Source organism: Protobothrops mucrosquamatus, unplaced genomic scaffold (genome assembly GCF_001527695.2).
Source record: "Protobothrops mucrosquamatus isolate PMUCROS unplaced genomic scaffold, P.Mucros_1.0 scaffold269, whole genome shotgun sequence".
Taxonomy (NCBI): Eukaryota; Metazoa; Chordata; class Lepidosauria; order Squamata; family Viperidae; genus Protobothrops; species Protobothrops mucrosquamatus.
In genome coordinates, this window is record NW_015386614.1 from 354,364 (window position 1) to 372,233 (window position 17,870).

At 37.7% G+C, this 17,870-nt stretch overlaps 1 protein-coding gene across 2 annotated transcripts in view; it reads right to left on the reverse strand.

The window, feature by feature from the left end:
- PLCD3 (phospholipase C delta 3) overlaps positions 1–17,870 on the reverse strand; it is a 75,149-nt gene that overhangs the window by 14,645 nt on the left and 42,634 nt on the right. For both annotated transcript variants that reach the window (XM_015814629.1, XM_015814628.1), the window contains 7 exons: positions 17,292–17,517; positions 10,865–11,066; positions 9,573–9,717; positions 7,178–7,330; positions 6,228–6,344; positions 4,325–4,360; positions 2,856–3,015 (listed from right to left, as the gene is read on the reverse strand). In XM_015814629.1, coding sequence (XP_015670115.1) covers positions 2,856–3,015; positions 4,325–4,360; positions 6,228–6,344; positions 7,178–7,330; positions 9,573–9,717; positions 10,865–11,066; positions 17,292–17,517 — 1,039 coding nt within the window. The remainder of the gene's footprint in view (positions 1–2,855; positions 3,016–4,324; positions 4,361–6,227; positions 6,345–7,177; positions 7,331–9,572; positions 9,718–10,864; positions 11,067–17,291; positions 17,518–17,870) is intronic.

The following is a 17,870-nucleotide window of genomic DNA, read 5'->3' on the forward strand; positions in this document are numbered from 1 at the left end:
CCCCCGTTTCCAGATCATTTTGCCACTGGCCAGAGACAAAAATCAGATCCAGTGTGTGACCTCCTATGTGAGTGGGTGCATGAACTAATTGGGTCAAGTCCATGGTCGTCATGGAGGCCATGAACTCCCGAGCCACTGCCGACGTTTCGCCCGCCGATGGCAGGTTGAGATCCCCCATGACTATCAGTCTGGGGGTCTCATGTTTACCTTTGTCAAGTATTAAATATTGGAAGCCAACAATTGGTATTAATTTTCAGAGGTAGGCAACTATGGAATATACATATAGAATATAACATGGCTGGTTGGATACTAAAATTTTAGTATCTCTGGAAATAATTACCTCAATTAGAAAACTATGGAATGGAATGTCTGATAAAAGTTCAACCCTTTTCCCCCATGTTAAATTAACTTTATGAAGAAACCCAACTTACAAATTGAAAAAAGAAGATGATATGAAAAAATTGGATGGAAAATATTGACCTTAGATCAAATGATAAATGATGTGAATGGATTTTTATCATATTGTATGTTAAGAAACTAATATCATCTATATGATATAGCCCAGTGGTGGTGAACCTATGGCACAGGTGCCAGAGGTGGCACTTGGAGCCCTCTCTGTGGGCACATGTTTCGTTGCCCCAGCCTTGCCTCCTCCTGTGACCCCCTCCTCACCAGCAGCCCCCTGGAGGAGAGTCGCCCCTGAGCGTGGCCCATGTGGAGCAGCGCAGCCAAGGATATGGCAGCCAGGCAGCATAGACAAGACTCTGTCCTCACACCCCATTGTGCACAGTTGATGCTGTGGGGCGCGGGCAGAGGGTGTGGCCACCATGGCGCTGCTGGGCTGCCTGGGTGATCTGCGGCGGGCCCTGGAGGTGGTGAGTGGCCCAGCGGGTAGGCGGGGTGGGGGTGGGGCCAGTTTTTGGGTACTTGGTCTCTAAAAAGTTCGCCATCACTGATATAGCCCAACGGAAATATTTACAGTTATAACATTTGCTAACAACATTGTTTGGACCAGCAGTATTCTCAGCTTCTGAAATACCCAAGATACTAGAGCAACATGTTAAGTCCTTTAAACTAAAAAAAAAAAAACCTCTATAATTTCTATAGATATTGGTTATCAAGAAATCATTTTGATATTCATATGCTAAGAAATGTCTGGAATAAAAAATTAGACGTTCCTATATTGCTTAGATAATGGAATGGGGTTTTAACCTCCATATCACTAGTGTCAATGGATCTTATACTGTAATTTATACAACAACAAAAATAATACTTAAACTCCTTTACATCTATATAGAAAAGGATTGCCTAGGCCAGCATTTATTGAAGATGTAATAAGGATAATGTTGTTTTAAAACAGATGTTTCTACAATGTTCTTTTGGGAGGAAGTGATGGACTATATAAATGTAACTGTGTGACAAAAGCTAACATTTTCAGGAAATAATATTCTTCTGAATTACATACTTAGTCTTGGAATTTGATAACTGGACAACATAAATGGATTCTCCATGCCTTTACTATGGCAAAATACTGATATTGAAGTATTGGAAAGATAAATGAATAGTCCCTTTTACTCAATAGATAAGGACCAGATTGCACTTGTGATCTATTAGCAGATTGTCTGTAGGTTAATTATTGTACTTGCCACTATGTACATACAAATATAATGGAATATGGAACTCATTTGTACAAAGCAGGTTATAAAAAGGATAGTTATATAAATGTATTAAACATTTACACGTTTTCAATAATAAATGCATTTTTGTTGCATTTTACTTCACTTTTTTAAGAAATACACTTTTTGCTTTGTTCTTTGACAATGTATATATTTTTGTTTTTGTTTTTTGTTCTTTTTTCATTTCTTTTCTGTTTCAAAATCAATAAAAGAATAAATTAAAAAAATAACTTCAAATTGTTGTTGAATGAGTGGACATTTAATGAGGACTATTTGTATGCCTATCCCAACTGGAACTGGCTAGAATACAAGATCATGAATAAATCAATCAGTCTTGTCCTGCTTGACTCGCATATCCATATTCTGTCAGAGAGAATGTTTTTGAGCACTGGGGTATCTTATTACAATATTGCAGATTATATTCTGGCACTCCTTCTCAGTCTCTAAAATCTGGCTACCTATAAGACTAGGCTGGAGGTCAAGACTTTTGTAATATGTTCACCTACGTTCTACAGCTTTTACAAAAAGTGTATGTGTATGTGTGTGTGTGTCTATGGATTGCAGAATATGTGTATTAGCTATACTCCTAATCACTACCTTTAAGTCTAGTTCACAGATCATATTATGGTAAGATTTTTTTTTTAAATGTGGTGTGATGAACAAGGTATAATAGCCTATGTCACTATACAAAGCCATAATAAATAATTTCACATTTCATGCTATATCCAAAACAAATTAACCACATTAGAAGTTGATCTATGGAGATTCTCAGTCATTCAGATCATGGTTGTCCCAAAGGTGCTTTTTCAAAAGGCAACTGGACTTTCTTTGTTTTTCCTGGAAGACATTTTGCTTCTCATCCAAGAAGCCTGATGACATTTCTTTTCTTAATCAAGAAGGTTGGATGAGAAGCACAACGTCTTCAAGGAAAAACAAAGAAAGTCCAGTTGCCTTTTGAAAAAACATCTTTGGGGTTAAAAGTTAGTGCTATGTATGAACAAAGCTATTGTTCTCTCTTGTTTTATCACAATCAATAATGTCCAGGGTTATACTGTACCCTTAAAAGACTCAATTATAATTTAGGCAACCATCTGGAAAAGATTTGAGCCAGACCAAGCCACAAAGCAAGTTGGCATATCATAGAGCCCTTGACATCCCAAAGAAATCAATCTCCCATACCTGAATCTTTGATCAGCTTCCTGGCTTTTCGCTCACTGAATGATGACATCTCTGCAGGCTTCTGCTGGAACAGGGCATCAGAAAGGTTTTGGAATGGAACAGCCCGGCAATATACAACCACATCAGAGAGTTCTCGGGAAATCTGCACTACATCCTTTGCCTGAAGAAGTGCCATGTGCAAAAAATTAATTTAATTTTAATTTAATGAATTTAAAAATCCACTTCAGGTAACACATCCTACTTTGCAAACAAATTAATTCAGGCTTGCCAATAGCTACTAGTTTGGTACTGTTAAGTAGAGTCTAATAATATATTTCAGTCAACTAGAGAGGAAAGTTTTGTAAGTTGAAAGTTCCCCCCCTTCATTAATGCCATTGCTGGGCCATACCATGGATCCTGTAGGTCAGGGTCCCCAACCCTTGGTCCATGGACCGGCACCGGTTTGCGGCATGCCAGAAACTGGTCCATGCAAACAAACGAAGCCCCATCCACAGGATGCAGACAGCATGCAAAACCACACCCCCTCCAGTTCACGAAAAAACCTCTCTCCACAGAACCAGTCCCTGGTGCTCAAAACGTTGGGGACCTCTTTCAGGGGTTAGGAAATCTAGCTAAATCATATGTGGACTTGCTTACATAGGTTTGCCTCAGCAGGTGGCAGTACAGTATTTAGCCAATTTTTGACAGATCTCAGAAACTAAGCAGAATGGCCCCAAATATATTTGGACAGAAGACTGGGAATTTCTTGCCCAGGAGTCCAAAAAATCTCAGAAAAATCTGAAAAATGAAAATTTTTGTAGAACCAGCACGTAAGCTACACAGCTGAGAGAACCAAAAGTAAGGTTCAACTTGAAAGAATCTTCGCCTTTTTTTCATAAGGCTGCATTATTAAGTAATCATGCAAGGATGTATTTACCACAAAGATGAGGTCTTTTGAAGATACTACTTCGTGATCCAACATCAACCTATCTGTAGTGGTGACGCTGTAGCACAGCAGCAGTTGGCATGCCCCTTTTAGCACAAAGAATGAAATTCCTGGGTCCTGAATTGGATGTTAAACTTTCCTTACCAGCAAATGCTCTTGCAGTGGCATATGATGACATCATCATGAAAAGCAGTTAAAAGCAATTGTGGATATTATGTTTGTAGGTGGGCATAGCATCCTGTGAAAATAGCACCTCTCTTTCCCTGGACTATTTTCTTTCAGCATGGTTATGTTATGATCTTTATAGAACATCTATCCCTCTACACTTGGAACGGTCATCAACAAAGGGTTTCAAGGAAATAAAGAAGACAGTTTTCTCTTCACTTGTTTTATCACAATATTTTAATCATCAACCAAGATGAATAGGATACCCTCAAATTTGGCTACATTTGAATTATGGATAGGTAAAAGACTATATTGCTTGCTTGCTCGTCACACTTACCAGCTATGTTGGGATCTCTTCCAAGAAGGAAGGAATACTTACTTGCAAAGGTCTGACTTCCTGGAAAGAAGATGTAAACTGAAGAAAGAAGCAGAAACAAAAATTAAAAGATCTCTGTGTGTATAAAATTACATTTAGTTATATTTTCTAGAGGAAGAATTTAAGCAATTTTATTGGATTTTACTAATGATGCAGGATCTTGCTTCCTACAACAGCCAATCAGATGCTTCTGGAAGACAACTAAAAAGCATGAAGGCATCTCCTCAAGTTTGTTCCCAGGACATTTTATTAATATAGTTTCAACCTCTGATCTTGCTCCCATACAGCTATCATAACTTAATAATTTCTTATTAGATTTATTCTCTCTCTACTTGTCCTTTTTGCTCTTTATTTAGTCACATCTTTGGCACTGTATTCCAAAAATAAAGTAGACATTGTATGAAAGAAAGACTTTTTTGCCAGTCAACAGTCAACTCACTATTACAAACATATATTATCTTTTTTTAAAGTTTACCCATCACTGGCACATATTGTCCTATACATACAAACACTCCAAAGAATAATCGGAACTGATGCATTTTGCTAGCAGTCCCCAATTGAAGCATTTAATGTAGACTTTGCCCAAAAGGAAGTTTTTTTTACTATTTTCTCTATTTTAGGAAAACAAGGACCATTGAATTACAGAAAAGTCCTAAGTGAAGTAAAGAATACTTTAAATGCACAGAAGCTGTTTAACCTGAGATGATGATGGTTGTTTTTTGGCTTGCAGCTGACTACCCTATTTATATTCAGCTCTAACATTTTTTTAAAGGAAGCTTCTGACAGCAGAAGACCCCAATTTTCCATTTTAATTCAGAAGAAATGATGCCCTCATTTGATGACATAAACTCTTCCAAAGAAACAAGAGTGAACTGTCTAATTTGTTGTAGTGTAGTCATGATTCCGTCTAATGAAACACTTCAAAGAACTTCAAGGCCTTGTTTATCCTAAAAGTCTTTATTAACAGTGTAACATATTGACGGCACGTCATGGATGGATGCCAGAATCTGAATTTCTCTTGCTTGCGTCTAACTTTTCTTGCTAAACCCCTCCCTTATTTTGCAGTCATAAGTCACATCTTCCAATTAGCCCGGAGGGCAAAGATTCACTTCCGTTCCTTTTCCCGGGCTTTCCTTATAAATCTCCTCCCTTTCTCTGTCATCTGAATTAACTCTAAAAATACCAGATAGTTCTGCATATCTTGTCAAAGCAATAATATCCTATATTAACAGCGTTGACAGATGCCCTCATTTGATGACATAAACTCTTCCAAAGAAACAAGAGTGAAGTGCCTAATTTGTTGTAGTGCTCTGTTAAGAACTCCAGCCTGATTTCTTCTGGGTATTCCTTTCTATCTCACCCAATTGTGAGCTTTCTGTTCCTCATCACTCTCTGGCTATAAATCATGCTTGATCTTTATTGAGCTATTTGTGGGGGCAGGGGGAAGAAAAGATGTTTGTGAATCTCCACTACGAATATTCAGTACTTTTGTAGCCTCCTTCTTTCTCAATAGCATAAATATAGCAAATGCAGGGAGACAGTGATCTTAGAACTGCAGCATTGGGTTTTTTTGGGGGGGAAGGGGGCTGTTGAGTTTCCCTAAAAGGATCATTCTTTACCTTATGCTTTTGACACATTTGGCTACATGGTACAATATCTGGACTGCAAAAATCCAGATAACGGTTAGATGTAAACAAGGAAGTTGAGATAAGTTTAAAGTCTGTCCCATTTGAGAAGTTTATCTTGGGACCCAGAGAACTCTACTTGCACCTTCTTTTCAGCAGTCCTACTTCAGCTGCATTCTTGACCCTGAATTGTATTGGTTTGTTTTTACAGAATATCCACCTTAGAGGTTTCCCTAATATTCTCTTAATCACTCCTTCAGAAACATGGATCTAAACCTCACCCTCTGGTCTTCTTCCTCCTGCATTTCTTCCTCACGATTGGAGATCAAGTAAACTCTTGGATCAGTCTTGTTCTCTGATAGTTTTTTCCCCTTCACTAATATCTTCCCCTTCAATTGCTGTAAAGTTTGGGAAAGAAAAACCAATAAACTTAGCTCTACAATAAAACCTTCCTAATAATCTTAATTAGCTGAGTGAGGGATTGTGATTTCCTACATCCTTAAATCAGCAAAAGTATAACTCGCACTGCTATTATTCTTCACTTAATTTGGCAAACTTTTACATTTTTTTGTGAAGTACCAATATGGCATGAAAAATAAAACATTTATTTATTTATATTCCACTTTTATTATTTTTATAAATAACTCAAGGTAGCAAATATAATCAACACAATTTCCTCCTCCTGTTTTTCCCACAATAACCTTGTGAGGTGAGTTAGGCTGAGACAGGCTGACTAGCTCAGAGTCACCCAGCTGAATTCACGGTCCCCCATTTTCTAGGCTTAACCACTAGACCAAACTGTTGTTTATTTGTCGTATAATCCCACCACAAAACACTATTTCAGGTGTGATATTGTTAGACAGTTAAGAACATAAAAATTCATTTTGAGTATAAAAAAAGAACTAAAAAATATAGAATAAACATGTAAAACAGTGCAGTTACTGCAAATGATAGAAGTTGATAATGTGCAATTCTTAGTCCCTCAAATTTCTGGGATAGTGATACTGTACAAATACAAATCGGACTATGGCTGCAAAGCAATGTTGATTTGTCAAATACATGCTTCTTGTTCTGGAGCGTAGAAAGACCAGTTTCCTATTCATCAAATCACACTCCCTTCATGATTCTCAATGTGGTTTGCATAGCCTGTAGATTACTAGGAAAGTTGTTGATCACCCACCTATGCAATGCTGGACAATTATATAATGAAAATAGAGGCAAACTATATTACCTCTGGTGAGGGCAGTTGCTTAGACAGGTCTCCGTCCAGGGGTTGGATTAACAGCATGTCCCCTAGAATAGTTTTCAGGTGATGGGCCATTGTAGACTGCTGATCCAGGCCACAGTGGTTTTCCAGAGAAAGAATCACAGGATAGGAAGAGTGCTGGGGATATAAAGTAGGATTGGAAGATATCATTTCTCTACAGCAGCCCTTTTCAAATATTGTTTATAGCAACAATTTTTTCCTGTTAGTTCAGAGAGAACTTCTGGATATAGTTTTATACAAATCTGCCATTTTTTTTCATGTAGGTTGTGGATCTATAGTTTTACAAGCAATATAAAACAAAAATAACAGCACATAAACATTTCCTTGATATGTCTCAACAGTGGGAAATAAAATAGCTGCTGATATTTATTTATTATGCAACTATTGAAACTGACGGTATCTATGAAAATACATGATGACAACCAAGTGTATTTGTATATATAAATCTTGCTGCCAGCTTTCTCAAATTCATGTGATGTGCTGGAGAATATATAGGGGTACTCCAGAAGAATAAATCAATTCATTTTCCAGAAGGCTCTAAATATTTTATTTGTATGGAGCTGTGGTGGCGCACTGGTTAGAATGTAGTACTGCAGGCTAATTCTACTGATTGCCAAGAGTTCGATCCTGATTGGCTTAGCCACCCATCCTTCCGAGGTCGGTAAAATGAAGACCCTGATTGTTGGGGGTATTATGCTGACTCTGTAAATCACTTAGAGAGGACTGTAAACCACTATGAAGCGATATATAAGTTAAAGTGCTTTTGCTATTACAGACCAAAGTAAATATGTTATGATATTTATACAATTACTTTGACCCACAGATTCAAAACATTTCACAATAATTCTGCTGCTATGTTGATTTTTAAGGTCCTAAAAAGTTTGAGTGAAGGGTACATGAAAAACCCATTCTACCTTATGCAAAGAATTTATCAATCAACAGTTGTACAATTAGGCTAGAAGAATATATGGTGTTAAATTATTTCAAATACAAGGATTTACTAAAATAACAGGTAGCAAAGCACCATCCTAGAATCCCAAAGATGCTTTTTTACAAGGCAACTGGACTTTCCTGTTTTTCTTGAAGATGTTTCGCTTCTCATCCAAGAACTTCCTCAGTTCTGACTGGATGATGGGGAATGGAAGGATTTATACACCTTGCAGACAGCTGTTCATTTGCATTCTTTTAGAGAATCATTGATGCCACTTGGAGGTTTATCTGTGTTGTCAGGGTCACCTGAATCATGCAAATCATATCCCTCCCCCTCTGTTGAGAGAGGGCTGTCTATTGAACAGCCCTCTCTCAACAGAGGAGGAGGGATATGACATCATCTATCTTCAATCCACAACACAGTCCTTTCAACACAGTCCAAGAAGGCTCCACAGCCATTTGCACTACTCAGGTGACCCTGACGACACAGATAAACCTCCAGGTGGATCAATGATTCTCTAAAAGAATGCATGTGACCAGTATAAATCCTTCCATTCCCCATCATCCAGTCAGAGCTGAAGAAGCTTCTTGGATGAGAAGCGAAATGTCCAGTTGCCTCTTGAAAAAAAAGCACCTTTGGTATAACTATGACCTGGATGATTGAGAATCTTCATAGACACCATCCCAGAAGCACTGTTCCTTTTCTGGATGGTTCTTGAATAAAGTTGTATTCTGAAAACATCCTGACAATTTATTAGGGAATGAGAATGAAACAAAGAAACTAGAGGCTATCTCTATTAGATATATTAAAATGCTTGCAAATTTTCAAAATCTTTTTTTAATGTCCCAGATCTTTTAAGATTTAGGCATCCCAAAGATCTCATAAGCTTTCAACTCTTTGATACATTTTAAAATTTAATTCTGGGACACTTAACAATACAGGGAGTATTATGACTGTTGCATTACCAATATATGAGCAATATAATGCTACTTGACAAGAAGTGCTGGGAAGTCTCTACTGAAAACTTTTCTTGTTTCGCATAACAAATAATGCTTCTTCTAATAAAATATCTAGGCCATATCATATATAAATCAAGAATGTTTTTTACTTCAGCTATTACTTTAATCAATAATATAGCATATGAATAATGATATCATTAAATGTGGTGAAATCTAAAGGAGAGAGGGGTCCTTTAGGGTAATAAACAGACATTCCAGCTTAGGATCGGTTAGAAGAGGAAACGTCTGAGATCAAACTCTAGGTCTATATCTGCCACTTCCCAAGGAAAGGCAGACAGTCTGGTTAAGATTCCTGTAATATAGGTGATCAACAATAAAATATCTATAAGTGGTTCTGGTTGTTTGCCCCTGACATTAAAACTAAAAAAGAGGATCTCAAGTATAAAACGTGTATTGTAGTTTAGTCTACCTTGAAGGCATGGTCCCGAATGCTTTCAATTACATCCCGGAAGAGGATCTTGGAAGTAAGAGTATGGCCATGGTAGATAATGGGCTCTCCATTAGAACCTTCCCAGCAGTCAAGCTCCACGCAACGGCACCCCTTCATTAATGCCCTGCCAATGGGGAAAAAAGGATAAAGAAATAGATTTTGCATTTCAAAAATGCAACTGGGATGGACAGAGGTAAAAGACAGAAGAATTTATAGTTTTCATTCCAACACTCAAGATGTTCAGTTTGGTATGCAATCAAGATGCTTCTCTAAAGCTTCTGAAGCAAATCTGTGAAACTGTATGTGCTTTTGAAGAGACACCCACATCTAAAATTATATAGATACACATAAGACAGCCTAGGAAAAGCAATGGGCTGTGCCGGGTAGCATAATCAAACCAGTTAATATAGAAACTGTAGTTTAATTATTTTTATGCAATATTCATAAAACAAAGATTATATTCCAGATCAGATCAATGAGGATCAAGCTGAGGAAATGTAGTCAGACTGGGCAAGTGATGTAAAAGAAATGGTTTATATTTTGTGTTATACATTATGTGAGCCATTAGACTTTCTATAATATGTAATCTGATTCTCCTGTTGAACTGGCCAAATTCAATATCTTCTCTGGCTATTACAAGGACTCACATGCTTGGATCTGATGCCAGAACTCCCAAAGAGTTCCTGCATACTTCAATTCACAAAAACTGCAAATAATATCTGCTGACCATATCTGCTCTTCACTATATTCTGTTCAAAATGGCCCCTAAACTGTTCACTCAAGGGCAGTTGAGAATAATATGAATGTGAATGTGAATGTGAATAATAAGTTTACATGCTACCTAATTAATGGAACCACCTGATGCCAGAAAAGTGAATAAACAGATGGAAAGGGCAATTCCTCCCCAGATACCAGTCTAATTGTTCTTTTCTGTCATCTTGCCATGGCCTTGTTCATCTTGTTCTATTCAAACTACACCCATTCCCATTAACCAGGTATTCTCTCCTAATCCATTGCTCACCCAGTTCCCCTTTAGTTTCTATGAATCATAGATAAAAACTCATAACAGGTGGTTACCAGTTCTCAGGATATGATAGGATCTTCATCCCCACCTCTGCCCCCAAATATATGACCTTTTGACTTGCTTTCAACTAGATGTTTGTGGATTTCTGAGAACAATACCTAGTCTGCTACCTCCTTTTCTATCACGTTTTTCAATATGACCCACACTGGCTATAGTTGTTCACAGTTGGGTCATGAAAACTTCTTACCGAACATATGCCTCAGTGCTACTGGCCCCTCCAATCTGATTGTCTGTTAGGTAGGTATTATGGGAGGAAGAGATGAAGTAATGGCATAAAGGCTGGCTCATATCCTGATAGATCCCAGCATGGGCCTGGTTAAGGATGTTTCCCGCTGAAGATAGTAAGTACATTGTGAAACCATCCAGCATCATGAGATTGTGTTGCCTGGCTGTGGAATAGAGACAGTTGGTGAAGCAGGTTTGACCACAATCCATGAAACAGGTTGACCAGATACATTTCATAAGATACTGTTGTATAAACTCCAAATACCTGTATCTCATTCTTTCCCTCTCCCTGCAACTAGCAAAATGCTAATATAATGTAATCTCATTTTTTTCCTCCTCAATCCACTTTTTGAAGGATAAGGAGAAAGTGAAGGACCAAAAAATCATAGTAAATTCTTGTGAATGAATGTGCACTTCTAACTTTTTCCATTCTCAATGACTTTTTACTGTTGTTGTTTTGTTTTTAGGTTAATCTTTTAAAACAATTGGATTGGTTTTATTGTAAGGTACAATGTTTTAATACTGTGATAAAACCATCAAGGAGTCCACTTTTTTAAAAAAGGAAAGGCAGTATCATCTCATGGATGTTGTTCTGGAGATGAGTCAGAAGATAATATCTATGTTCAGCAGCCATCATCCATAATAGACCATCTTCTGAGGAATAAACATCTATTTTTGTGGCTACACAAGGATGATAACTTTACAAAGACTCAAGGGCAATATTACATTGTTATTTATACAATGCCATCTACATACAACAAATGGAACTTTACCAAGAACAGGTTTAAAGATCCCTCCCCAAAGAAGTTCACAGTCTAATAACTGGCATACACAGATGAGATGAAAGAGAATGAAGAATGAATGGAACAGCAGTAAACAGAAAAATAATCTGCAATTATTTTAGTATGTGCACTAAAGGTGGTAACATTGAGAAATTAGGAGTAGGAAGCAAATAGACTTTCAGAGGCTGGGGCAGGTCCTTTAGTGGCTAAGACGGGTACAGGTTGACAACAATGGGATATAAATAGAAAGGATGCAGAAGCCCTGAAGATAAGATTGAGAAGCTTATGTAGAAAAAAAATCAGAGGTGAGAGTTGAAATTGAAGATTTGCACTATAATTTGAAGAGTCAGAATATTGGCAAATAAACAGTTTTCTCAAAAGAACATTAAGTTAATATCAATATATAGAGGTGAATCACAAACAACCAGAAAAAATATGTTGTGTTATCGATTCCTGTGATTCTGAGGAGAGCCAGTGAATTCTTAGCCTGTAAAGGAAAAAGCTATAATGGAACCACATCTACATGGAGGGAAGTGTATGGTGTTCTGGGTCCAGTGCTCTTCAATATCTATATCAACGATTTGGATGAGGGGATAGATGGGGAACTCATCAAATTTGCAGACGACACCAAGCTGGCAGGAATAGCCAACACTCCAGAAGACAGGCTTAGGATACAGGAGGATCTGGACAGACTTGAACACTGGGCACTATCTAACAAAATGAAATTCAATGGTGAAAAAAGCAAGATTCTACATTTAGGCAAGAAAAACCAAATGCACAGGTATAGTATAGGTGGTACCTGGCTCAATAGTAGTAACTGTGAGAGGGACCTCGGAGTCCTAGTGGACAATCACCTAAATATGAGCCAGCAGTGTGCTGCAGCTGCCAAAAAGGCCAACACAGCGCTAGGCTGCATTAACAGAGGGATAGAATCAAGATCATGTGAAGTGTTAATACCACTTTACAATGCCTTGGTAAGGTCACACTTGGAATACTGCATCCAGTTTTGGTCATCGCGATGTAAAAAAGATGTTGAGACTCTAGAAAGAGTACAGAGAAGAGCAACAAAGATGATTAGGGGACTGGAGGCTAAAGCATATAAGGAACGGTTGCTGGAATTGGGTATGTCTAGTTTAATGAAGAGAAGGAAGAGGGGGGGCATGATAGCAGTGTTCCAATATCTCAGGGGCTGCCACAAAGAAGAGGGTGTCAAGCTATTTTCCAAGTCGCCTGAAGGCAGGACAAGAAGCAATGGGTGGAAACTAAGCAAGGAGAGAAGCAACCTAGAACTAAGGAGAAACTTCCTGACAGAACAATTAATCAGTGGAACAACCTGCCTCCAGAAGCTGTGAATGCTCCAACACTGGAGGTTTTTAAGAAGAGACTGGACAGCCATTTGTCTGAAATGGTATAGGGTTTCCTGCCTGAGCAGGGGGTTGGACTAGATGACCTCCAAGGTCCCTTCCAACTTTACTATTATTATTATTATTATTATTATTATTATTATTATTATTATTATTATTATTATTATTATTATTATTATTATTATTATTATTTGATAAGCATCCTGTAACCTGTGAATCAGATTCTGCACAAGTGGCTGCTAATTCAGCCTTGGAAGACTGCCGAGCTCTAAATCATATCACCAGTTAAAGCAGACTGAGAGCAGATATCTGTGATTCCTCAAGAGAAGGGGACATCAACTAGTCCAATTAGGAAAAGTCCAAAACTCTGAGCATCCTCCAGACTACCTCCCCTTGTTGGGAACAACTCTCCTGCTTCCCATCGTTTCCTACCCCGTATTCTATAATCAGACCTTTGACTTAACTATTGGAGTGAGCTTTATAGACTTTCTTTGGCTCTTAACATGCAGTCTGCTCTTGCATGACCCTAGTTTTCTATCTTCAGCCTCTTTGAAGCAGCCCTGCACCTCACGTAGCTTACATATCTGAAACTCTATCTTATCTTTTCAACTTTTTCTTATTCTCTGACCTCTATCTCTATTCTGGCTTCTGTTGAAAGTGTTGTGACAGATTAATAAAAGCTTATAAATTCATAAATGTTGCTTTATATTGGCTTGGGATTTCAGGCTTGCACAGACATTGATAGAAAAGAATATTTATTTGGTAATGAAATGCCTGCAAGAAAACAACCAAGCTCAGAAAGCACCAAGAATATCCTTTGTAGTCAGGAAGGTTGGATATAAAAGGCATATCTCTAAGTGATATAAGTGATTTTAGAACAGAATTTCTGGCTCCCAAGCTATCCTGCACTCTAAATTAAGCTGCTGTGATGGCAAATCATTCATAGACTTCTTTGTGTAATAGGATAAAGGCTTGTATTTCTGAGCAGAAAAAATGCTTAGGTATCTTGGTACACCTTGGGCTGAGGTTCCTAGTGATATTCTTGTTTCTGGTATCAAAAACAAACTCCTTGGTTGAATATATTTGAAATACTCTTGTTCCCTAATATTAAAATATATCCACAAGCTGTTGTTTTGCATCTCAATTTGTTGGTGGGCCTTGAAGTAGACTTGCAAGCCCAGTGCCAGCCTATACATCGTCTAGACCAGGGGTAGGCAACCTTGGCTCTTTTATGACTCGTGGACTTCAACTCCCAGAATTCCTGAGCCGGCTGGTCTAGACCAATGTTTCTCAATCTTAATATCTTTAAGACTTTTGGGAGTTAAAGTCCACACATCTTAAAAGTTTCTGAGATTGAGAAACTTTGGTTTAAGCAAAGATAGTTATAGCTACTTAGAGGCAGATGAATAACTATTTTTTGTAATGCTTTGAAAACTAAAACATCATTCTTTGGTGGTAGACTGAAATGTTAATGTCAAAGGAAAGAGAGCAGAATCCCAGAGAAAGGTTCAGGTGTGGTAAAAAAAACTGGGGCTGGAAGTGTCATTGTCAATATACGACAAAGAGAGGAGGACTGTGCTGAGATGGACAAATTAACAAAAGAGATAAAAGAAAAGGAAGACACAGAATACTATTTAATATGGAACAAGTGGTATGACTGGCTGGAGAGTAGAAATAAGAGAGAATAAATGTGGAAAGGTTAAAAGTGGAAAATGTGTGTATAATAATGTATGAAGGAAGAAAAATGCAAATAAGAAATAATGGGGCAACAAGGACAAATACTCTAAAGAAGAATAAGGGGGGAAATGTAAATAATAGAAGATTACTGTTACGAAATTGCTGTTAAAATATATACTGTGTATATATGTGTTATGTTTTGTTTTGTTTTGTTGGTTTAAATAATAAAAATTAAAAAAAAAGAGAGGAGGGCTTGGGAGGATATTAAAAGTTTGGCCTTAAAGAACTTACATTTCAATAAATATTCCAATGGAAAAATCAGATAGGCACCTGGGAATGCAAGGCAGAATAGCAGGAGAAAATTCTAAGAAAGAGAGGTAGAAACAAGTATCTTCAGCAAAATCGTGATACTGAGAAAGGGTTAGAATTCAAAGTGAAAAAAGAGCAATTCCAAAAGAAACAGAAGAAGGAAACCAAGGAAAGAATAGGAGCTTTTAATAATGTAGAGTTGTTGCTGATCTATTGTCCATAATGCAAACGCTCTGTATCGTACTATAATTGCAACCCTGGACATTGAATCACAATTCAAGTTAGACATGGAAAAGATAAAATTAGTTCCAAAAATGTATCTCCCATGACTGCAGTTACATACATATTTTTGGCAGGGCTGAAAATGAACCAAAAGTTAAAAGTTAATTAAAATGTCATAAAATCTTTTGCTGTTCTGATTGTAAAAGATTAAAAGTAAAAGACAACAATAGCCACAGAATGGCTTTGAAAGTTTTTTTCTCCAAAGTAGAACCTGAAGATAGAAGAAAAACAAGGATGAGCAAATGCAGGAAGGAGGAATCAGGCTCTTGCACTTTTCCTTGTATAGAAGAGAGAATTTAGCTGTGTACACAAATTCCTGTTTAATGTAGTGATTACAGGTCTAATTGTCCAGTTTTAATTTGCTTTAGATCAACTTGAAGAATACATAATAAATACCAATAAGTCGCACTCAGAAAAGATGCCAACTGGGAGTTAAATATGAGATCTAGGGCCATCTAAAAGATGGTTTCACTTGACATTTTTACAAGAAGACACTCCTCTTTATCTCTTATACTCCTTGTTAAGTATAACAATCTCTTCTGTACGTACATATGGACACTGATTGTATACTGCTACCAAAACTAAACTTGCTTGATTTGCTGTTGTACCAACCAAAGTTCCAGAGAAAAGCAATTATGGGAGTAAATCATCCTATAAACCAGGGTGTCACTGCTGGCCCAGGGGCCAGATGCATTATAGTGAAACCGCGCCCACCCCTTGCCAGCAATGGCAAAAAAGTCGCGATACGTCGCAATACGTCACATCATGTTGCGAGTTTGACATCCCTGCTATAAACCATACATGTTACATAATCTGGAACCCTGAAGCATTAGGACTGAGTTAAGGAGCTGAGCAAAGGTGACTTCTTTGCTTCTCCATTTCAAGAGTGTCTAGAATTTTCTAAGAGTAAAGAGGAAATACTAGAGCTAACAACTGTATTTTTTATGTGGCTCTTCTTTCGCCTCATTTGTTTTGTCATCTAGGTAGTAGCACCTATTTGACTCTTGTTGGATGTAAAATGAAGAAATAAACTGATTCAGTGCTGATAAGTATTTCTGATATGACAACCAGAAATTCCAGGACTATAAACTACGTATACTGGGATATATTTTTTAAAAAATAAAATAAAAAAATAAAAATCTCCAAAGGTGACAGTAGCAGTAACACAAAGTAGCTACAAGTAACACAAGTAGCAGTAACACAAAGTAGCTACAAGTAGACAAGCTCAGCTCATGGAATATTCTAGTGTTATATTGCTGAAAGTAATTTTATTGTTAATGTTATTATCTAATACAGTGAATTTAAGTTATAAACAAAACATTAAAGATTGGTTGATTTATGGGCTGAATTTATCTAAGAGTATTTGCATAAATGGCAGCAAGAATGCCATTCAGGCCAGACTGCTACATCAGCACCAATATTGTCTCTGCAATATAAAAAGTGCAAGGCAGTCTTGCCATACCCCAATTTTGGTTTGCCTGTATAATAAAATATATTAAATATCTTATCAAGTTTCTTTTTAAAATTTAAAAGTAAATACCTGGAGTATTTTACTAGACCATTTCCTTTATTTGGTCTGCGCTATTTCCTCTGTTTGTTACTTTATATAGTACAATATTCAAGAAAGGAATTCAGTTACTAAAATCAAGCAAATATTTTTTTTTCTGCAATATTCCTAATCCTAGTACTCCTTATACTGTATTTATTACAAGCCTGTCAGTATTGGATTGACTACTTGTCCAGAAGTAGTGGGAGCAGGAAGAAAACTTTGTGGCTTGTTCCACAGAAATAATGGCCTTCGTGCAACCTGTGTCAAGTTCCTGATCAGGTGGTATACCTAAGTAGCTCAGTCTTTCTGAATGTTCTTGTAATCTACCACCATAACAAACAATGGTTCTTGGAAAACAAAATATTGTAACTCACTTGCTGGTAAATTTACTATCATATTGCTGAGATACATGGAGCATGTTCATACCTTTCTCGTTGAGCTCATATGTCTGAATGATATGATGAGCTTGCTGCAAGCTTGTTTCTTCACCCTGGTCATGCAAAAATTCCTGCAGTTCCTCAGCAGAAAGCACACAGTCCTCGCCTGAATATTGGTGGAAGATGTCCTCCAGCTCAGGCCGTTTCATTAGCCGTGTACAGAACTCCTCAATCTCACATTCTTCCAAGCGGTCATTGTTTGATTTGTCACACTCCTGGTAAAAGAGAGGCAGAAGAATAAAGGAACTGCAATGAAACTGTATCAGAGGCACCTGATTAGCAACAGAGTGGCTAACATGGGAAAAGGCAACTTTCAGACTTTCTCAGCCTGGCAACTTTCAGGTGTACTGATACCATAATTCCCAATTTCTGATGATACTCAGCTGTACATATCCACCCCGGGCCACCCCAACGATGCCCTTGACGTGATGACCCGGTGTCTGGAGGCCGTGAGGGTCTGGATGGGGAGGAACAGACTCAGGCTCAACCCTTCCAAGACCGAGTGGCTGTGGCTACCGGCGCCTCGGCATAGTCAGCTAGTTCCATCGCTGACTATAGGGGGCGAAAC